This window comes from Podarcis liolepis (assembly GCF_965112155.1).
Source record: "Podarcis liolepis genome assembly, chromosome: 5".
NCBI classification, from domain to species: domain Eukaryota; kingdom Metazoa; phylum Chordata; class Lepidosauria; order Squamata; family Lacertidae; genus Podarcis; species Podarcis liolepis.
The window spans coordinates 35234927-35258665 of NC_139556.1; the positions used below are offsets into that span (position 1 = coordinate 35234927).

The following is a 23739-nucleotide window of genomic DNA, read 5'->3' on the forward strand; positions in this document are numbered from 1 at the left end:
GGTTGCAGGGCAGCAATAGCCGGATAGTTGAGGTGCAGCATGACTCCCCTACAAGGCAATTGTGCAACAGTTGTGCCAACGCAGGCACTCCCCTCCTTCCCCTTATGTTACAAATTGCACCATCAAGCAGAATAATGCTAGGAAAAATGGCCACTGTTACATCTAAGGAGACCTCCATCTCCCAGTGTGCAACCTATCATGCCGGCTAGAGGTATAAGCAACAAGCCAGCATTGCCCAGCTCACAGGAGGATTCCTTTAGCAGTACAGTAAGGCTCAAGTGCTTCATAATGCAATACAAGACCAGGATAGTGAGAGGTGTCGTCACTTGGTCCCAGGCATCCATCCTCCCCATTGAGATATGGGTTTAAAAGGCCAAGGAAATTTGTGGGTGTGCAATTAAGGTGTAGGCAAGCCCAGTTTATGAAATTGCACATTACCAATCATGGACCACTGCTAAGGACTTGGCTTCCAGTTTCCTAGCACTGTGGAGCATGAGCCAACGTGTGAGAACCTTGACTCCAGTCTTAAACTGACATATTTATTATATGCATTTATGTATGTAGTAGCATTCTGTTACATGAGAACCATTTCCTGTTAAGTGTTCCATCCGAAACACAGATTTCCACCTCAGTGAGAACTACGCCTTTGGTGAGATTACTTGCAGAGAGGTATGTACATAAATGTGTCAATGTGGCTGTTTTCCCATCTCCAGCAATCTTTCCCCCAACTTGGCTGCTTGCCTACAATTAAAATCAGCAAAATGTTTCATTTCATGGCTGTAATCTGAAGATACCTGATTCCAGGATTTTTTATTATTATGTGGCATTGATCTAATACATTTGTGAATGATTAATATTCAGGCAAATATTCCATTTCAGGGTGTTTAAAGCTCTGTTGGAATTATAGCTTCCTGTCCACCTTTCCTTCTTTGCTCTGTGGTTGTGACAAAAAGTAACCTTTCAATAAATACCAAGGAAGACCTTCTGCTTTCCCAGGTACAGCCTTCTGCAAGAAATTATATATGCAGCCTGCTCTCTATTGGTGACTCCTATTGTGCTTGATAGGCAGTGCTATTTCTCTAGAAAAAGAGGTGCCAGAACTCATAATGAATGCCTCCCTTGTTCTCTTATAATGGCAATGGCGCCCACCCGAGATGTGCTGGAACTGAGTTCTGGTGAGTTCCAGCGGAAAAAAGCCTTGTTGATAGGCTGCGCTACTTTGACCTCCCTTTCTTCATCACTCCTTTTGCCTCTCATGCTATCTCTGTGTGGGCAGCCTACTGATGGGTACATCCCATAATATTAGTATTATTTAATAAATAATACCAATCACTTTATCTTGCCCAAGGCAGCTCAAAGCAACCAACCAACCAACCAACAAACGACATAAAAACCAATTGATGGGGGGGTACATTTAAAACACAGGTGGCGCTGTGGGTTAAACCACAGAGCCTAGGACTTGCCGATCAGAAGGTCAGCAGTTCGAATCCCTGCGACGGGGTGAGCTCCCGTTGCTCAGTCCCAGCTCCTGCCAACCTAGCAGTTTGAAAGCACGTCAAAGTGTAAGCAGCTAAATAGGTACCGCTCCGGCGGGAAGGTAAACGGTGTTTCTGTGCACTGCTCTGGTTCGCCAGAAGCGGCTTAGTCATGCTGGCCACATGACCCGGAAGCTGTACGCTGGCTCCCTTGGCGAGATGAGCGCTGCAACCCCAGAGTCGGCCACAACTGGACGTAATGGTCAGGGGTCCCTTTACCTTTACCCACATCCAGAAGACCACAGAAAGTTTAAGGCTAAAATGTTAGAGGTAAAACTGTGATGTATCCAGACCCTCCAAGTGTCCCTATTTTTCAGGGATGTCCCTGATTTGGAGAAGCCATCCTGGTTTCTGATTTGATCCCAGAATGTCCCACTTTTCCTTAAGATGTGCCTATTTTCATTGGAGAAATGTTGGAGGGAGGTATCCTACCTCTGAGCCATCTGAAGGCAATCCTGTATGGGGAAGTTTTTTTATATGTTTTTTTTTTTAAAAAAAATGTTAATGTTTTATTATTGTTCTTATATGTTGGAAGCTGCCAAGAATGGCTGGGGCAACCCAGTAAGATGTGTGGGGTATAAATAGTTAAATTATCATTATGAAATGGGGCGTCCCTATATTCATCGGAGAAATGTTGGAGGGTATGAATATATCCACAACCTCCATAATAAAGTATAAGGATGGGGCATTGAGGTGAGATTGTTAAGAGAGTTGAGTTTATTTCCCAATTCCATAACTTATATGCTAATAGTTTCCCTTATTTTATCCATTTTTCTGCTTTGCTGCCTCAGCACTCCTTTGCTTTGGATTATTTTTTCCTTGTATCCATCTTTGGTTTTAGTAGTGTTTCAGTTAAAGGCAGGTGGTTTTATTCATGTATATTTTTAACTTTTGCCTGGATAGAATATGAGATCATAAATCCCCAGTGGAACTTGTTTACTAAAATAAGGTCTTCCTAGCTCCTTGACCCCCAGCAATCAATCTTAGAAGCATGTCCAAACTTATCTGGAATATGCAACCTTCAGTTGACTGGCGGCAAGGCCTTGCCACATGTGGCTGGTTCTTGGTGGCCTGAAATAGAGCTGCAGCAAAGTGCTATTTCTCACATTTCCCTCTCCTGAACCAATGTGAAAGAATACAGAAGGTGAAAACTTCACATTGTTTATGCAAAACGGGATAGCGAAAACGAGGCTGGCAAAGTTCCTTCAATTGGCTGTATAGATGCAGCAAATCAGGACAATTAAGATGGATGCCAGAAAATGGTTGTGCGTCTCTGGTAGAGAGGCACTGTGAAACTGCGGTTGTTTTTAATGTTCTGTTTTATGTATGTTTTAATGTGCTGTTGCACTATCTTGAACCAACAGGATATAAATGAATAAAGTGGATCCAAGGACAGTCTGAGGCACTGGCCAGTTTCAAGGAGGCATTTGTGCTTATTCTGAAGCAAGTAACTGAACGGCCAATCCTTAAATCTGGCAGAGAAATCTCTGGAGGCTAGGAATCTCACCATCAGCAGGTGATGGAGGGCAACGTTTCTGCACAGTTTTTGTCTTCGAGATTGGGCAAATGAAAGGCTGCTGACCCCTCTTATTCTAAGGGTTTCTCAATTGATCAACTACCCTGTAGTTACTACAGAGATACAACTAGTCAAAATGAATAATACCAGCCATCAAGCATGAGCTGGGGCAGGCAGTGAAGAGAAATAACATTTTATGTGTGTGCGTGCTTCAGATCAGAAATTCAGCTGAAAGTTGTCATTTTTTATTTTATTTGATCCTAAAACGAAGACTATATCAGCCTCCAACAACACATAACTTCCCTTGGCTGGCTGTACGGGTGCCCTTTCAATGGGAGTTTTATGTTTTGAACGCTGAACGCTGAAGTTCTTACTGCACACTCATTAGAGACCAAGGACACTTTCTAATGGTTGTGCCGTAAGAACTTTGACCTTTCTTCTCACACCCCTTTTGCTAAATGGAGAAGACATTCGAATGAGAGCCACGAGTAACATTTTGATTTGCCCTTAGTGTACTCCATAAAATAGGCAGACTGACCTTCCCCCGGTGTGGCTGAACAAGTAAACCTTGCTGAAGATGCTTCATTTGCTGCTGCTGCTACATATATAATATGTCCAGCCACAAATTCATTTTGAGGTAAAAAAAATTATGAAACAATCTTTCAATTAAACAACAACAATGCACCCCTATTATGCTGTTTATGAACACCTGCTACCCCTGCCTCAGAAATTTATAACAGCAAATGAAGAAGAATACACAGCACTGAGTTAATAGCTGGAAGTGTAGAGGCTCAGAAAACAGAGCTGTGTCAACAAGGGCCCAAGAGTGTCTCTCCTTTCATTTGTGAAAGTGTGGGTGCCTCGCCCAGCTGTTTAGCCCTGAAGGGGGGCAAGGGACCTTAGTATGGCATCCCGCTAGCCTCCCTCAGTGGTAAGTTGGTCTCAGAGTATGGTCTGTTTTGCTCTATTTTGGCATACGGGGGGCGGGGGGGTTGAAGTCTCATTGTCTCTTGCTCTCCTATTTCCTCTGATTAAGACACTTTGCTTGTCCTTTCCTCATGACAGGAAACAGAAAAAAAATAAGAAGGAGATAATAGCTAGGAGCCATCTTCCTTTCTTCCCACATCTCCACAGGATGCCTGGGTCTCCCTTCCTCAGTGGTCTTTCCAGATAAGATAGCAGGTGTGTCACTTTAGGGCACTTGGACAAGAAAACAATCAGAGGATGGGCTTGGAAACAAAATGAATGCGTCTGCATGTGGGGGAAATAACCCTCTTTGACTCTAAAAGGCAGAGCTGCTATGGGGCAGGTCAAGGCTGCAGTTGGGCTCTGCATTCCTTACAGCCTCTTCCTCTGATAAAACCTCCAGGACCCTTAACAGACTCTCTCTTCATGTGAGCTTGCTTCAGGACTCCAGAACCCATTTGGTGTGTCAAGGAGAGAGAGAGAGAGAGAGAGAGAGAGAGAGAATACAGGTGAACCCACGTTGCGTGCTTAAAAGGGATTATTTTGACAGAGCACGTGGCCTTGGTCCGAGGGGGATGTTCCTGTTTCTCATTTTGTCCTTGTACCTCCATGCTAAAGCACAGCCCTTGCAGGAGAACACAGTGGGTAAGTAGATGCAAAGCCATTTATTAGACACTTTGGCAGTCATTGTTCTTGCAGTGACTTTGCCCTCCTTTTAGGTCTTTTTCCAGCCAAACTGAGCTGTAGTGAACATAGTCCAGAGTTAGCACTGCATTTCAATTGCAAAAGGATCTTGCATTTCCTCTAACACTCGTTGCCCTGAATTTCTTACCGGTGGGAAAATGTGAGCCTTCCCCCAAATATTATGTTTGATCTGTAAATCTCACAGGCACCTAAACCTAAATCCTAAATTTCTTTTTTTTTAAGAGGGTATACTGGTTGACTTTACATGCTTTTGATCAGAATGATTATATTGTAGTTTTGTTTTTATATTTGATGTACCCTGTCCGAAGGGTGGGTTAAAAATGATACAGTTATTGCCTTGGATTCTAAGTTCCTTCTCTGTTTCATGCAAGGGAGAACCAACACCCCCTAAACCATATCCTACACCTTTCCCAAAGGACTACAGAAGTCCTAAGATGAAATGTATTCTGCTTGTGAGAAAGAAAATGAAATACGATTCTTTTGAAGAAATCGAAATACCCCCCCCCCCCAATCTAAACCGTCATGGCGTTGTCATAAAAACTTTGAGGGCTTCTCCTTCCTCTCCTCCACCTGCATCCCTGTGCCACCCCCTCACAAATCTGATCTTGGGAATTTGGGGCTTAAAGATAGAGAAGAAGAACAGTTTCACTGAGCCAGCAAATTATTCAAGTTGGCCAATATCCTTGGATGTCACCCGCTTTCTCAGCATCTGTAGAAGAGATTATCATTCTCCCATTCACCACTAAGACAGAATCTGCTCCGTGGTGGACTTTGAATCACAGGTATGCATGGGACACCAAATTCTTAATTTGGGTTCTGAGGCATAACTTCAAATGTGGTAGTGATGTTGAGAAATTCCTGTGGCAGGAGGTAAAATTCAAACAGATACTAACACCCCATTCTTGGATCCACCAAGAGCCTAACATTCAAACCATCACACAATGTTGGCTATATGATTGCTTTGTGTATTTTCCCACCATGGAGCAAGAACATCTGTGGATGGTGTGTTTGTGTGTATGTTGACTTTGATTAAGAAAATGTCATAAGCATAGACACAGAGAAATACATACACAGAGCTGCATTTCAAGGTGGATTTTTCTTTTTAAGCCAGGAGATCAATTGTGGATTCTCCTGCATAACGTGTCCATTAATTCTGATGAGTGTGAATTGCAGCCACTGCAATATCTATAATCACAGGCAAATGAAGCAATCACAGTTCGTCTGTGTCCAAGTTGTTTTCTCATTAGGTTAAAATGCATATTCTTATTTTCAAATGGTGCTACAGACATTGCAGAATTCCTAAAATTTGGGTTAAATAATGCGACAGTAGCAGGAGAAGCCCAGTGGGAAATAAAGCATCAAAAGGTAGAAAAACTCGATTTGTTCAGTTTTGCTGTGTGCCTAGCCAGAACAATTGCCTTCTTTAAGTGCGAGGATAGTGAAAAGTAATGGATTTGCCTAAGTCAGAAAAATATTAGCATAAATCCTGCTTTAATGGTGGACCTGACCAGTCATGGTTAACTGGTGCTTAATCAGGTGTTAAATATATGCAAAGATTTAAGCTGCAAACTTTCACTGCAGAAGCTGCTGGGGGGAGATTAAATACAGGCCTGATGAAAAGTGAAATGAATATTTTTATTACATTCTTCTCTCTGGCGGCTTCCACTTTAAATCTCTATGAAATCCTGCTTCTTAGCAACAGGTTGACTCAGATGCCCTTTGTACATACACAAAGCTCCCACTGCAGGCAACAGCACTTGTGTATGATCAATAAATAGATGGTGCTTAAATGAGATATCTCACCATCATCCAGTTCGGAGAACTTTATTGCAACAGGAGATGCAAGCAGAGATGGAGGGCATGGAAAGAACCCGCCCTTGAAGGTAGTTCATCAGCTTTACCTGGTGCAGAACTGTGGTGCATTTATGAAGAAGGAAGGGTCACAAGGAAAGTAGCACCACTTTCGCCATATCTATTCTGTGCTGACTGTTTGTGGTTAGCCCTCAGGTTTGTACTGTGTATCACCTTTAAAACATCTGGGCTCTGCATCCTTAAGAAACTAGCCTCCCGTGAGGTCCTTTCCACACCTGCAGATCAGAGGGAGAAGGAGGTTGCTTGGAACACGCAGGAGGTCCTTTTCTGTGACGGCATCCACACCCTCTAGGCTTCGATGCCTACTGAGATCCACCAAGTCACCACGTTATATTCTTTCCACCGCTAGCTGAAAGCATTCCTATATGCAAGACCTTTCCTTGGCTATAAAAGGATTGGTGCTGTTGTATTCTGTTTTAGTTATTGCAGTTTTCATTTTTGGTTTTATATATATTTTATCATGTTTTGAATATCATTTTTTGCTCTCTCTGTGTGTGTCAAACTCTAAGCAAATTATTAACATAATAAGGACCAGGGCTGGTCTTTAAGATCTATGAAGACCTTTAAATACTAGGGAACAGAAAGTATGTAGAAAATTGGTTTGCAAGTTCTGAGGGAGAACTGCAAGTCATTGGGCCCGATGGCAGCGTGAGTCAAATGTTCTGCTCTGAACTGGGGAGATCAAAGCCACTCTCATGAACCATTGTCAAGGAGAGCACCATTCTGCCTAGCAGAAAGCACAGACACAAAGAAACAGCAGCTTAGAGACCTATTTTAATCTCTTCTTACTGGCAGGAGGCAAGCCAGAGAATGAAGAGGAAGGGCCCAATGTATATGCCAGGGCAAGGAAAGGTGACAGAGAAGACAGCCTCCCAGGATGAAGCAGAGACATTGCAAGACAATTTCTAAGTGCAAGTTAACAGCACTGTGGGCCAGCACTATAAAGCCCCCTTTGTAAAATATGATAAGTTTTAAAATTAAAATATAGTGGTGGGTGGGGTAGGGGATAATATTGCTTTGCTGGAAAATAGTCCCAGGTCACAAGGGTAGCCTTTGGTACCCAAAGGTATTATTTGATTAAAACGTTTAGGATGAAATACTGTGGTCCCTGGAAAGCCATCTCAGGTGCCATTGGAAAAGCAGGCCCACTGCTGGGATTCCTACCTAGGAACTTTCCACCGTCATGGGTGCTTCACAGGGGGTGGGATTTCAGCAGGGGTGTGTGCTGGCAATAGCCGCAAATCTGCAGGGTCCTAGGTTCCTTCATTGTTTTTCAACGTCCACTCCCCTAGCAGAGCCAGAAACTACATCAACCCAAGAGCAGACCATTGTAGGGAATTAAAAAAGGTGTTTGGTGTGGTGTCTCTCTCCTTAAATGGGAAATAAGTCTAATGGCTAGATCCAGTACGTGAGATCATTTTATGCAGCCCTCAGAGCCCCTACTAAATTTTAACCAAGTTCAATAAAATAATAAAATAATAATGGTTTGCTAAGGAAGGGGAGGGGGGAATGTGTGGCATTAAAGTATCTTGAAATGATTTAACAACAACAAAACCCTACAAAAACAATTACAGCAAATATATATATAAGCCAATTGCAACATAAACACAGACTGGAACAAAAGGCTTGTTTAAAAAGAGAGACCTTCAGCAGGCACCAAAAGGACAAGAGATGTTTAACAGGAGGCACGTTTGAAGGGGAGGTGCTCTCATGACAAAGGCCCGATTCCTACATTGTACAGAATGGACCTCCTGATGAGATGTTATCTGCAGGGGGTTCTCTCTCCTGCAGAGCACAGCGATTGGCTGGGTATATAAAGGGAGAGAGGATTGCATCTCTTTTAATGGAATTGTTTGTAATGTGTAACTTAATGGGTGTTAACTTGTAAATGGGAGGCTGCGCTGGAGTGCACATGCTCTGCAAGGGAGAAGAGCTTCCTGCTTTGTGGGTATCAGCTTTACAATGAGGTTGAGGGCAGTTTGTGACTCTGAATCAAAGGTCAGTCCTGGGTCTGAGTTGTGTGGGGGATATAATGCGCTCCAAAATACAGAATTTGGCCCTCTCTGCCTTAGGCGACTGATTATTTGTCTTTTGCTAATCTTCGTTTCACAAGGCTTTCCCCACATATTCTTGGCCTGTACACTATTGTTCTTTTGCTCTTTCCATGTTGCAGCTCTTGATCCTTGCTCTGCCTACATCAGTCTGAATGAACCTTGGAGGAACACCGAACACCACTTCAACGGCTCTCACGACCAGCCCGAGTGTGACAGCCATGTGGACGGGGAATGGTACCGCTTCACTGGGATGGCTGGCGATGCCATGCCCACCTTCTGCATCCCGGAAAACCACTGTGGTACCCATGCTCCAATATGGCTAAATGGTAGCCACCCTCAGGAGTCAGACGGCATTGTCCAGAGGCAGGCCTGTGCAACCTTCAATGGAAACTGCTGCATGTGGAACACAACGGTGGAGGTCAAGGCCTGCCCAGGAGGCTATTACGTCTACCACTTAACCAAGCCCAGTGTCTGCTTCCATGCCTACTGTGGGCGTAAGTGACCCCCAAAGCTTCTTTAGTTGTAAAGAGGGGTTCCCCTTGGGCATATAATATAATGCCTACAACTTAAATAAAGTTCTACGGTACCTGTGTTGTCATGTATGAAAAATCCCTTCGTTCAGTTGTTGATTTCACCGTGGGGACTTCTCATATAAAGCCGTGTTCATTCATATATATAAAAAATATAGAACAAAGCTCCCCCTCCTTCCTCAAGCAATTTAAAGCTGGATTTCCAGTTCATCTCTGCATCCCCAGGCAATCTAGTTAATAGCTTCCTGTTGCGTTATTCATTGGTATTTATAGTTTATCACTGAGAAATCTATTTTAGTAATTTATTTCTTCTGGAAAACAATTCCCCCTTGTGCATTGCAATCAGCTGAGGAGGCCTCCTTTTTTATGGTGGGGCTAGAAAGGCCTTTCTGAAATGGCATCCTCTTGCTGGAACTCTTTCCTAGAGAAGGGCAGCTGGCTTCATCCCCTTGTGAACTTCTGGAGGTGTGGCCAAGACCTTCATTTTAAGGAAAGCTTTTGCATTGCTGGATTACTCCATGAGATAGTTTGCTTGTTTTTAGCTGTCTTGTGTGTTTTATACAGCTCTGTTTTGGCTCTTTTTGTAAGTGTATAAGTTGCTGCACATTTGAGACACAAATCTGCTTTGTGTCTTGGGAAGATGTCTGTTCCTATGAAATCTGATCATGGATCTCCAACATGCTATCAGTTTGTCCTTAAACTGGAGAAGACTTGGGTTCAAATTGATGCCCAACCATGAATCTCACTAAGTTATTTTCCTAGCTCTCAGTGAAATCTACCTCACCGGGTTTGTGTGTTTACAATTTGGATGGTAAGGGATCACATATCCTGTCCTGAATTCCTTAGGATGTTGCTGGACTACAATTCCCATCATCCCTGGTCATTGACTATGCTGGCTGGAACTGGTTAGAGTTCTGAATGAGTCTCATAACACTCAGAGGGCAATAGATTTCTCATCCCTGTTTCGAGAGCACCTAAAGTAACTTTTTTAATACTGGCCTATTTTCTAATTTGTATCACTGCTCTCAATTGACAGATGTTATTACTGAACACATTTCTTGTACAACTGACTGAATTAAACTGACACTTTAAAAGAAAGGAGTTAATTTTCTTAAAAGCTGAATAAAACACTCCCTTCCTCCCAGATAATAAAAAATCATTTTTATTGCATTGACGACAAATCCAGCCTTCTGTTCTGGCTCTTACCTTGAAAGTGAAATACACACGGACTGGCTTTGATACAGTGATCATGTCAGTTTGATTTATTCAATGCACAAGGCCATACAACGTGCCCTCAGCCATCGCCTCCAATCATAAAATCTGTGAGTTGTTAAATAATCCCGAGACACTGACAACTGGATTTCTATTGCAAATAAATGTTGGAGCTATTTGGGATTCCTGCAAATCAGGAATGCGAAAGATGCAAACTGTATGTCACCTTTAAAAAATGCCTCACCTTGGAAAATGTTTTCCTGAAGACAAATGTATTGATTTTCTCCTTTCATGCTCAAAACCTTTTCAAACTGAGGTTGCACAGATTAAGGGTTTTGCCAGTACTAGAATCAAATCAATACAGACTCCATGGCTCAGGGAGGGTCACTCTTTGGGCACCAGTGTTTTAATAGCCATACCAGTCAGAGAATTTCAGCTGGATGAGCTTTTCAAATCCAACTGCTTCAACTGATATTGAGGAATCATCCCTGCTGAAAACAAAACAACACAACCCAGAATAATCAGAATATATCATCAGAAATATTCTTTTCAACGTGTTACAAAATTGTTTCCACCACAATTTAAGTAGGATATTGACAAGCTGGAACGTGAGCAAAGGAGGGTGACCAAGTTGATAAAGGAGCTGTAAACGAAGCCTTATGAGGAAAGGTTGAGGGAGTTGGGTATGCTTAGCCTGGATAAGAATAGACACAGAGGAGGTAAGGTAGCCATCTTCAAATATCTACTGCTGTAGTGCCTGATTCAGACGTACAAGCATAGCACTGTTGCATCTAGTTCAGCCCTTCACTTGCACCCTATTAATGTAACTGTGAACATGGAAGGTAATTGCGTGTTCAGACCCAGAGACCTCCCCTCTAAATAAATTCACAGATGACTCAAATTTTAGTTTTGGTTTTTGGCAGAATTTAGGCCACAACTTTATTGATTACAGAAGGTGAGTGGTTGCATAGGCTCTGGTTCAACTAGTTCCCTGCACCCTTGCAGGCAGTGCTGACCCAGGGCACCAGCATAGGCCAGCTAAGGGTGAACACCTGGGAAGGTGAAAAGCCGGGTACAGACTCTGTTCACCACCCAGATGCCCCCCTGGACTCAGGTACGGGCACAACCCCCTCTCAGGGGTTGACCAAACCAGTTGAGTTCCTGGATTCCTTTAACAGAATACCCTTCACATAGGGATGGTGAGACTGCTCCCCCATCCCTATCACCTGAACCAGGGCCTATCCGCAACCCTACAAATTGTGATGATTTGCTATGCAGCAGGCAAAACCCAAATGGCAACAGCCAAGTGGGGAAATTCTTGCCGTGCTCCTGTCCCAACAACAGACAACACATGATGGCATAGCAAGGTCAAAGCACAATGCCCTAAAAATAGGGAGAGGTGGGCGGGTGTTCCGAATGCATGAGCCGTGCATGGGTCACGTGCATGGGTATAAATAGGTCCCTCGATCCATTTGGACTGCGCCCCATTGGTCAGATTGAACCCAACATCGAGTGACCTACCAATCGGGTGTTGTGGCTAACCAATCAAACCCACCCACAACACAGGGGGTCAGTCTCCAGGTCTCACCGCAACACCTGCCCTCTTTTAGGGAGGGCACGATTTACTCCTGTATCTTTAACAATCCTCTTTTGTAATTCTGCAGATTTCTACGACATCTGTGACATGATAGATTGCCGGGGCTCTTGTTTGGACACTGGAGACTGCACATGCTCTTTAGGAACAATATTGGGACCTGACGGACAGACCTGCCTTGGTAAGGAAAGATGCAGAAGAGGAGACAAAAGAAGCAAAAGGGAAGTATCAAGGCGGTGGAGAGAGAGAGAGAGAGAGAGAGAGAGAGAGAGAGAGAGAGAGAGAAGAAATGAGCAAGTAGCTGAAGGATTCCCCCTCTGCTGTTTTATAATTCTGTTCATTGTTTTTTCACGATCAGCTTGGACTTTACACAAGTCATGCTTGCCATTTGCTAGTGGAAATACAAGCCATCGGGAATAATCAGTGTATGAGAATGGACTGGAAAACAACCACTACAGAAATAAAGAGGGAAAAGTTAGGAAACCAACAAGAACATAGGAGCAAAAAAAAGAAAACATCTTAAAAATGCACTGCATCGTGAATCTTAGCTACCCATACTGTAAATCCTTTGTAAATAGACCTGTGCAAAATACAGAATAGGAACAGTTCAATAGTCAAAGGTTGGAATAAACCAATTTCTCTTAAGGTCTAGGTGCTTTCCCAGTAATCTGCCTTTCCTCTCTCTGGCGCAGCATGGGCACAGGCATCCAGGAGATCTGCTCTAACCACAGAGCCAGTGTACTATGTGGACAGTCCAAATATGTAAAGTCCTATGCGCATAGGGCACAAACAGATTGGCTGTCTCCATATGGGGAGTGGAGAGTGTGGCTGTGCTCCAGCGCTGGATCAGACTTTTCAAATACGGTCCATACTGGCCCAGAGCAAATACCAAAACTGAATTGCAGCAACCCCAACCCAATGAATGTGCAATCACTAAACTGGGTGTTGAGCCAGCACAAACAGTTTGCACTTAAGTTTGTTGTTGCACCCTTGGAAAACCCGAAGAGATCTCAGCTTGCAGAGGGGAAAAGCGGACAAAGGCAATATTTTAGGAGGGCTGCGCATTGTTTCCATGCTGCCATGATTACATCCATGGCTTAATTATCCTGGCATCTTGGAAACTGTGCAGAAGCATCTAAAACCTCAGTGTCAGACAGTAAATGCTTAGAGCCAGTCAAAGGGCAGAAGCTTTGCTTACAAAGACCAAATAACATCTCAAGGTTAGTTTAAAGCTAGTCTCATACATATTCACAATCCCAGCACACACCTGCCTCTCATTTGAGACTTTTCCTCTGCTGATCTGTTCAAGTCCTCTCTCACTCAGGGTCAGGTTGTCTCTTATGTGCCTGCAGCTACCAGGGCCGGCCCATTCATGAGGCAAGGTGAAGCAGTGGAAGCCAAAGAGGCAGTGCTCCCAAGAGTGCCCAGCTGGCCCTGCCTCCTTTGCAAGAAGCAGCAGTGCCTGTTTCATAATAATAATACCTAATTTGCACTTCATGAACCAGTCTGTGAACTGCAACACAGCTGCAATTTGAAACTGGCAACTTCTCCTTGTTTTGTGAGGCAGTTCTCCAGCCAAATAAGCATGGATTAAAATGCATATATTAGGGAAACTCTATTAATGCAATCCTCTCATTCTTCTGCCTGAGATCTCTGAGGCTTACTCGCCTTCCTAATTAGTTTCCTGAGTTCTGCATAATAACAACTTCAGGTATATTTCAAAAACCATTGCCTCCCTCCTTCCCACATTCTCAAGTTTTCCTTCTGCATTCCCTGTTTCCGAATTGAGGATCCTGGGGAATCTAGCTGGATTGGGGTCTGGCAATGCCACCACAGCATTGAGCACCATCATCTGAGAGGTCTTTCATCAATCAAGTTAACTGGTTTAGCTTCAACATTCGGTTCCCTGGCTATATGCTATGAATCTTAATTCTCAGCAGCTCTTTCTGAAATTCTTTTCTTCAAGTTTCTTAAGTTACTGCAGCAATCTTCAAGCCATTTATGGCTTGTAAAGTTTGGATCAATGCCATACTGCCTACTAGCGTGAGCTCTGGTAAATAGCAGCTCTTCTTTTAAAAAGCTTTTGAAGATCTGGGGTTGCTTTCAGATGAGCATTCGTCATTCTGATGTTTACTGAGCGTTCAACCTGATCTGTGTATGCAAAGTTTGTGGGGAGGTTAGATGGTGCCAGCTATTTATTGAGCATTCACTCTAATTAGTTTCCATGGTGGGGGGACGTGGGTGGTGCTGTGGGTTAAACCACAGAGCCTAGGATTTGCTGATCAGAAGGTTGGCGGTTCGAATCCCCGCGACGGGGTGAGCTCCCGTTGCTCGGTCCCTGCTCCTGCCAACCTAGCAGTTCGAAAGCACGTCAAAGTGCAAGTAGATAAATAGGTACCACTCTGGCGGGAAGGAAAACGGCGTTGCTGCACTGGTTCGCCAGAAGCGGCTTAGTCATGCTGGCCACATGACCCGGAAGCTGTACGCCGGCTCCCTTGGCCAATAAAGCGAGATGAGCGCCACAACCCCAGAGTCGGCCATGACTGGACCTAATGGTCAGGGACCCCTTTACCTTTACCTATTCTACATTTTTCTGCATCACATTCCTTTTCTCAAAAAATCCTTTCAAGGGAAAGCCCATTTGTCATGCAAGAACACCAAATGAACTTTAATTGAGCAACCTGAATTTGTGAATATGTAATGGAATTCCACCCAAGGATAGACACAAGTATAGAGGTTCTCTGGGTTTCATCATTGATTAACAGCGCAATCCTACTCAGAATTAATTCCTACTGATTTCAATGGGATTTACTGCCTAGTAAGCACTACTAATTAATAGAATGCTAATAATAGGGTACTAATGAATCTCTTGTCCTAATAACATCTCCGCCACTCACCCTATGAAATCTGGCCTAATTCCGAGTCTTTATGCACATTGCTGACAAATGGGATGGCAAAAATCCCCATTGAATTAAAATGCCCTGGAAAGGTTTAATTGAGCTATCTAACTAGAAAAAGATCACTTTCAAGAATATGATGAGTAGCTCCCTCTTCTCTGGAATTTCATGGAAGTTGAAAAACTATAGCATATTCTCATCTAGGAATCAGTGGTCTGGTTTATCTTGATTTCCCCTTCATCTTTTCTAACATTAGTTTAATTGGGTACAGGGATTTCCAGCATTTGTTAAGCAGATTTTCCTCTATATTACTCTACAGAAAATGTAATATAGGGGTTGATCTACATACAGGAAAAAAACACTCTAAATAAGTCAGAAATTTAATTGTTATAACAAAAGGGGAAAAAAGCTATGGAAAAATCACTTAGAATTCCCTCCCTCCACCGCCATCTGGTGTTGTGTGTTTATAATGCATTCAAAACACAGTTTTTTGACTAATGTAGCTGAGTCCAGATTCAATGAGATTCAAGCTGCACCCAAAGTACTCAGTATACTCCATGTGTGCTGTGTCATGTAGAAGATTCACCCAAAAACAATGGCACAGACATCTAGTTCATATAACTCTTCCGTTTATTTTTGTGTGCCCATGCCCATGTGTGTAATGCAAGTGAGAACACGGCTGTTTCTTTAGACTCAGAATCCTGGCTGTCTTTTCATAATATGTAAGATGATCCTTACTACTAGCCTGTGCCACCTAAAGAAAAAAAAACGTTTCCCTGATTCAGATTTCATTAATGGAGCAATTGGCTTGCATATTATACTTCTTAATCACCAGCTTCATATTGTTAAGTTGTGGATTTGTGGCTCCTGTTTTTCTCCACAGATGAAAATGAATGTGAACAGAATAACGGAGGTTGTAGCGAGTTCTGTGTGAACCTCAAGAACTCCTACCGTTGTGAATGTGGAGTTGGGCGAATTCTAGGGAAGGATGGAAAGACCTGCCAGGGTGAGTAAGGACCCCTTGCTCCAGGTCTTGCAGGCCTTTTTACACCTGGGACTGACTCCAGCTACAAAAGCTGAGGCTGGTGAACAGACTCTTTGGCTGGGGTATTGTTTTGGGGTTTTCGCTGGGGTGGGTGTTGCTCTTACTGATGCTATTTATTTGTATATTTTTGTGTCTATAATCATGGTTTATGTGGAAATTGTTCAACTTGCTTGTGTACTTTTTGACGTTTTATTAATTACTTATGACTAATTTTGTTATGTTTGTGTAATTCTTTTCATTTTGTAAGCAGCCTCGAGCATGGTTTTGGCTATGGAAAGCTGGCATACAAATAAAATGATGTATGTATGGCTCCAACAAAACATCTGAAAGGTCACATGTTTCCCATCCCTGACATACAGCATGAGTTGTCTTCCTTAAAAATAATAACTAGTTGAATGGGACAACGACAGAAATGTGAACTGCACAATAGGAACTAGAGTACCGTAGCAGAGCCCTGTATTGTTAAACACTTCCTCCATAGCCTCCCAGCTGGAAATCAATGTCATATGATGTTAAGTTCAACTTTACATTTGCTGTGCAGATTTTAAATAAATGCAACCAGCATCAGTTCTTTGGGACCGTAGCAGGCAGGAAAGTGGGATTTAATCTTTCCTCTCCCTAAATAAACTTCCAAGAAAAATATCTCTTCTGAAAGTGCTGTTTACCTTGGGTAAATTATTGGTGCTATGCCAGTAATTATTGGCCCTTTCCACCAATGCTGTTTCCACTATTTTAAAAAACTGGCACTTTTTTTTTCATTGGCAGATTTATATTTGGGTCTAGCTTGGCCCTGGGTTGTTGTCTGAGAATGAATGGGGGAGGTGTAACCAAGGAAAACATCCTCTTCACATCAGTAATATACTTGTATCTTCATAATCTAACATTCTGGCCTTTGGGAGGAAAGCACTGGTAGCATCCATTTTAATCATTATTTTTTTGTTTTGTTTTTACTAAGAAGAGTAATTGTTTCCTTTTCGGTAAACGTTGGGAAATTTGTGCTTGCTATATAGATAGTTTTAAGACTCTGAGGTAATAGGTGACATTTTTCATGCGTTCAATGCTCTCCAAGGCATTTATTGAGCAATATACAATCAAGTTGGTCGGTTTCATATTTACTGATATGCCATGTGGTTTATGAGCCATTCCAGGAAAGATATAATTCACTTTGCAACCACCCCAACATCCATTGCACAGCCACAAAATTTTCAAAGGATACCACCGGTTTTAATGGTCATAATCTCAGAGTGGTGGGGTTTCCTAGCCTAACACATGGGCACTGATTTAAAGCTCATTTGAACTGCCAAGAGCTTGTCAGTCTAAGAAATGCCTTGGATGTTTTAAAAACTACCTGGAAATTTTTTATTCTTTCCGTATGTACAGAGACTGCCCGAAGGCCCACTCTCCACTCCCATCCTGCTAGCCCAAACTAGCAGGAGGACACTAACTTGGAAAAGGCTGCCTTAAAATGGTAGCTGGTCTGTATTTGCTACCACCTGTAAACTTGGCAGGATCTCCTTTTTGCATGCATTTAACGGTTAACTGTACAGTGGTACCTCTGGTTAAGTACTTAATTCGTTCCAGAGGTTCGTACTTAACCTGAAACTGTGCTTAACCTGAAGCACCACTTTAGCTAATGGGGCCTCCTGCTGCTGCTGCACCGCCAGAGCCCGATTTCTGTTCTTATCCTGAAGCAAAGTTCTTAACCTGAAGCACTATTTCTGGGATAGCAGAGTATATAACCTGAAGCGTATGTAACCTGAAGTGTATGTAACCCAAGGTACCACTGTACACTTAAAAAGACAAGTTGTGAAGCCTAAGTTTTACACATTTTAAAATATTAAAAACTTTTTTTAAGAAAACACACAAATTGTGGGTGTCTGCAGATTAGGACATTACATTGATTCACAGGGAGCAGGAGGTGTGTGTGCTGTTTGCTGCCTCTTCCTCCAAATTGCTGTAACATCCAACAGAGAAAGTCTCATGTACAAGTGCCATTTAAATTAATGAGAGCTGCACAAAAAGCACAACCTACTTCCTAATGTTCTTCCACCATTCATATTCACAGTTTCCCATTCATGTTCTTCCACAGTTCCCATTCATATCAATGCGGCTTAGAAAAGATTTTGCCCAGAATGATTGCAAAAGTTAATGTATAACATATGAAGGTTTATACCACAGATAAAATTGCTATAAAATCCCCTTGTTATGGGCATATAGAAACTTTCATCTCAAGCAGATCTGGGTTGAGCAAAGATTTTTGTGTGTCTGACCGTTATCTCTATCCTAGAAATTGAAGGTTGCCACAACAACAATGGGGGCTGCAGCCATGTTTGCGTCACGGTAGAAGACACATACCAGTGTGAGTGCCCACGCGGTCTTGTTTTGTCAGATGACAACCACACTTGTCAAGGTAGGACAATGGAGATTGCTAGCGACAAATAGTACATTGTGGCTGGTGCAGGAGAACGTTGCTAGGGAGCAAATGCACCACTTGTTTCCTTTGCCCCCACCCTATTAGAAATGAAGTATATTTAGAAGGAGATCCTCCTAAATGCTGAGGTCAGATCAACAAATCAACCCATTTCTTCTAGCCCTGTACATTGGGGAAGATCTCAGTTATGTTCCCTGACCTAGTTTTGGTTCCTCAACACTTGTCTTGGCTGTGTGTTCACCATGGATCCCTCTTCCCTTGTTCAGTGGTTCTTCTGCTACAGTTCAATCCTGCTCGACCTCCCATTTTGATGGGCAAACACAGTATTCGACACCAGCCTGTCACAGCAAAATGCTGACCCACCTGTGAAATTATGCTGCCCCGCATTTGTCAGAGGCATTTGGCGGGTTCATCCTGCAGTAGTTTCTTCTGCAAGGACAATACGTGGGACAAATGTCTCATATGCCCAATAGTGGGCTCATCAGCTTGAGTATCTAGTGCAATGGCAAGACTCTCACATGCTGTGCTCTGGAACAAATGTGTTTAAGGAGCAGCCACTGCACTTTATTAAGCAAAACACATTTATGACCACACATACAATAGTTTATGGGAACATAAAATGTAGACCCTGCCTCCAACTGCATAAATACAGCTTTTTATTAATTCTAATTAGGTGCATGGTGATATAGTTGGTAACAAGGCCAGCAGTTATCCAAAGCAGTTTGGAAATTAATGTTTCACTTTACACTCTTCCTGTAAATTAGTAGTCAACATTACCCTCAGTACTGCTGAAGATAGAGTTATTATATTCCTTGATCAGCTAGGAATTGTTTACGTTTGAGGAAGCACCAAAAGAAATGTACGTTTCTGGGACAGCAGATATGGAGAGGGGAGGGGACACAAAGACAGTGCTTGTGAATGTTGGCAAGAGTGTGCCTTCAGGGGTAAAGTCAAACCGTTGGGAGAGTTACAGTGCCTTCTATGGCTAGGGAGAACGGTATGGGAGAGACATGTTTTATTGGAGGTGGGGCAGATGAAGGCTTTGCTACTACAAGTGCAGCACAGTCTTTCTTCTCTCATACCTTGTATGGTCATCGGTCATGGATGCTTTAGTTGAGATGACTCTTAGGGTCCCTTCCAATTCTAAGATTCTGCCATTCTATGATTTGCCTCAGAAACATAAGTTGGCCTTCATCTGTAAGGCTGGATGAGGAAAAAAAGAGGTCTGGATAGTACACTTTCTTATGTCCCGTCCCCCCACTTTAATAATTGCTTCCAAGAAGAAATACATATTTTCTGCCCTTGCCTTACTTGATTAATGAGAGACAGGCCCTCAAACTGGGATCCAAACAGCAGAAAAGCACCAAGCATACTCATTTATCAAAGAGTTCATTGAGTGACTTAATAAATGTCCTAAATCAGGTCTGTGAGCTGATCAATTCATCTATGCAAAGTTATCCATCTGCCAGGCATTACTGGAAATGGTTTCCAAATTGTCCCTCAGAAGCTTGAAAGTAATGTTTGCCTCTCCCTTCACCGCCCGCCCCCCCAGCAACCTCCTGCTTTCTGGTTTGTTCTCTGGTATTTGGGATACATAGATTCCTCTTCATTCTTGTGTATCTACCAGAGCAGTTGCTGACAGACAGAGAACCTTTGTCTTTTCATTTTCTGTTTCTTGGATTGTGGTGTTGTTGCTGCAGGGTGGGTTGTGGTGGGTATTCTTGCTGTTGCTGCTGTTGGTTTTTTAACTTTATTTTAGATTTATATGGAAATGGTGATTTTTGTGGAAATTGTTCAGTCCGGTTGTCCATTTTCTGATGTTTTATTTATTATTTATGGCTACTTTTGTAATGTTGCATTTACGTATTTTTTTTTCACGTTGTAAGCCACCTTGAGCATGAACAAATAAAATTATGTATGCTTCAGTCACAACAGCACCCTTGATGAAGCCAGGAGGGAAATGCAGGAATATTACTTTTCTGCATACATGTGTACACACTTCAGTATATTGTTTTCTTATCAAAACTATTTCCTGGACTGGGCAGATGGTTTAAAAAGTTTTGAACAGTAACATTTGAGGAAAAAGAAAACTGTATTTTATCCAAGATACCAGGAGTCAGAAATCAATGCATCAACTTTAAATGGGGGCAGCACCTGTTTTCATGATTCTGAAAAACCTGGCAAAATCAATGCCTGCTAACTGTTACATTAGCAGGATTCATAAATCTGTACCTTTCCACACTAAAAATAATTTATAGTCTGTTCATCGCTCAAGCTTGAAAATTATGTGTCAGTGAAACAGTGAAGATTGTGTTTCAGAAAATTCCCTAAATATGGATGACAGCGTGTTTGTTTTCCTTCAAATGTTTCCTCACAGAATGTATAGTGATGGCAACAAAGAACACAAACTAGTTAAACTCAAATGGGTAAATGTGAAGTGAGTTTTCTGCCTCAGTCAGTAGTAAACTGGAACTTTTACCCATCAGGATATTTGTGAGGATGGGGCGACATTCCTTGAAAATGTTCCTTCATTGTGTATAGGCTGATGGGCAACTTTTGATTCTTAGAGGACACTTTATTAGAGGACAGGCAGCCCTGTTTAGGGAAGCTTTTAATGTTTGATGTATCACAGTATTTTAATATTCTTTTGGAAGCCGCCCAGAGTGGGCGGGGTATAAATAATATATTATTATTATTATTATTATTATTATTATTATTATTATTATTATTATTATTATTTCTCCAGACACCACTCTAAGGGCCAGAATAATCCAACACCCTCATGGATAGTTAGACTTGATGATAAGTGGTATTGCCTAGTAGTAGAATGTTCACATATATAACTAAGGTCAGCAATATGGGGTGAGGCAGGCTGAATAATCAATGTACTCCCAGAGCAATCCTTTCAGGAGACAAATTGGCCAGTGGCTCTTTGCCTGTCCAGAATACTCATGAGATAGAAAGATAATGTAACCTTATGAAAAATTGACACAGACACTGGCCTACATCCAAAAAGCTGCTTAGGCTCACACAAGGGGCTTGTGCTATCCAAATATAGTTTTTTTGCTTGACCTTTTAAATTTTAAAAAGGTAAAGGTAGAAGGACCCTGTTAAGTCCAGTTGCGGACAACTCTGGGGTTGCTGCGCTCATCTCGCTTTACTGGCCGAGGGAGCTGACGTTTGTCGGCAGACAGTTTTTCCAGGTCATGTGGCCAGCATGACTAAGCCGCTTCTGGCAAAACCAGAGCAGTGCATGGAAATGCCTTTTACCTTCCCGCTGGAGCGGTACCTATTTATCTATTTGTACTTTGATGTGCTTTCGAACTGCTAGGTTGGCAGGAGCAAGGACTGAACAATGGGAGCTCACTCTGTCGTGAACAGCTGGCTAGGCTATGTCACAGAATTCTCCTCCTTTCCTTAAGTAGTTTGTCACATCGCATGGAAAGGTGCCGTTAGTCTTTTGTCAAACTTTCTGTTTTACTCATTTCACAGTGCCTTAAAACAAACAAACAAACAAACAAACAAGCATTTTTTTCAGTTTTTAAAATGAGAATGACTTTTAAAAAACAAAATACAACAATACAATGCAGATCAGTCAAGTTCATGTCAAGATTAATAAACATTTCATCTGTCTAATTATATAACAAAATAAGTGCCAAGTGTAAGATACATACATTAAAGTAAATGTGTGTGTGTGTGTGTGTGTGTGTGTGTGTGTGTGTGTAGGAATCCATCAAATACAGTTTACCCCAAGGGATCTCTCCAGAATGTTCTATGTGTTGTCAGTGAATTCCAGACATGTTCTCTCTGAGGTAAATATGGAATAAAACTGTGCCATTGGTTTCACAGTTCTTGGCCAATGATATATTTATTTTTCATTATTCATATATACATTAATATATCTTCTTGCCTTCATGCTACAATGGTAGTCTGGCAATTTCTTAATCTGTGAAGATCAGGTTATTGGTGCCAATGCAATGCTAGCCATATGCAGCATCGCCACAAATGGAGGAGAGTTTCCTATCTGGAAGCGATCTTGATTTGTGGAAGATTAGGATAAAAATAAAATACCTCCCTCTAATACTGAATCATCACAAAAGTGCACATGACACTACTAGATCTCAGAAATACAACGTAAGCACAGTTAAGCTCTCATCCTGAGGGGTGAGGATGTCACAGTAGAGAAGACAGACAGGTCTCTGGGGGATTAAAGAAGCTGAATCTAAAGCTTAAAATAATCATCACATTTTACAAGCCGGCAGATCAAAGCCAGGTTTCCACCAGGCAAGATGAACCTATATCAGGGAGCATTTGCTGCAGATAAAAGAGGCATCAAAGGAGGACTCATGCAGCTTCTCTAAGTTTCATTTCCAGCTCACTCACTAGATTTGCTCTTTCTTACAGTCCCTGTCCTATGCAGATCTACCTCCATAGAGGTGAACATCCCTAAGGATCTAGTTGGAGGGATGGACCTCTCACTCATCAATGGTTCCTGCAAAGGAGTATCCAATGGAACACATGTCAACATCATCTTCTCCCTGAAATCCTGTGGCACCACTATAGATGTACGTATGAATATTAGCTTTTTCCTGTTGGCTGGAAGGATGTATCTCCATTAGAGACTATCAATCCTATAACATTGAATCTGTACAGTTCTGGTGTATGTAAGAATATTCTCAAGAGCACATTGACACTGCATTGGTTTTACTTCAACCTTTCCAGAACAATTCCAGGAATGAGTGTTTCTTTGATATTAGATTTCAGTATCAGCCACACACTTACACCCAACAGCATAGTAAATAAGCAAAAGAACAAGAAACACCTCTATTAAAATTAGTTTTTAAGAAAATATAGTTTGTTATTCGCCTGGCAACAGAGGAGACTGAAGCTGCCCTTTGTTGGCTGGCAGAATAATGACACCAGCACTCAGCTTCCTCAGTCGCTCCTGATCCATCTTATAGCTATTTAATTGGGTTTCCACTCTCTTTTCTGTGTTTAAAGTACATTTAAAGTAAGATTCTTATGTATTTTTAAAGTACATAAGAAGAGCCCTGCTGGATCACTCAGACACCCGTCAAATCCAGCATCCTGTTCTCAGCATTGTGCCTCTCACAAGCTTTTTAATGAAAATTATCACAGCTGGAGTGATTACTCTCTTTTTTCCCCTTATAGCTATTGACACACATTCAATTCTGAAATTTGGGAGAAATTTCTATTTCCCTTATATTCCATATTCCATACCTGTTTCGCTAACCATCCACCAACCACTGGAAATCTTATTTGGCCATCCCTAACATTTCAGTATGCCCACACACTTTCCCTCTTATCTTGGTTAGCATACAGACTAGAAACATGGTTTTTTCTAGCAGGTTCATAGCTTGG

General features: G+C 42.2%; 1 protein-coding gene across 2 annotated transcripts in view; it reads left to right on the top strand.

Annotated features, from left to right (window-relative positions):
* Positions 1-4080: 4080 nt before the first annotated feature.
* OIT3 (oncoprotein induced transcript 3) overlaps positions 4081-23739 on the top strand; it is a 36038-nt gene continuing 16379 nt past the window's right edge. Inside the window, exons 1-6 of one of the 2 annotated variants that reach the window (XM_083503104.1) lie at positions 4081-4662; positions 8768-9142; positions 12055-12165; positions 15765-15887; positions 18214-18336; positions 22762-22922. In XM_083503104.1, coding sequence (XP_083359230.1) covers positions 4593-4662; positions 8768-9142; positions 12055-12165; positions 15765-15887; positions 18214-18336; positions 22762-22922 — 963 coding nt within the window. In that variant the 5' untranslated portion in view covers positions 4081-4592. Of the gene's footprint in view, positions 4663-6572; positions 6606-8767; positions 9143-12054; positions 12166-15764; positions 15888-18213; positions 18337-22761; positions 22923-23739 lie in introns of those variants that run through there. The other variant, XM_083503105.1, reaches the window with a different exon arrangement.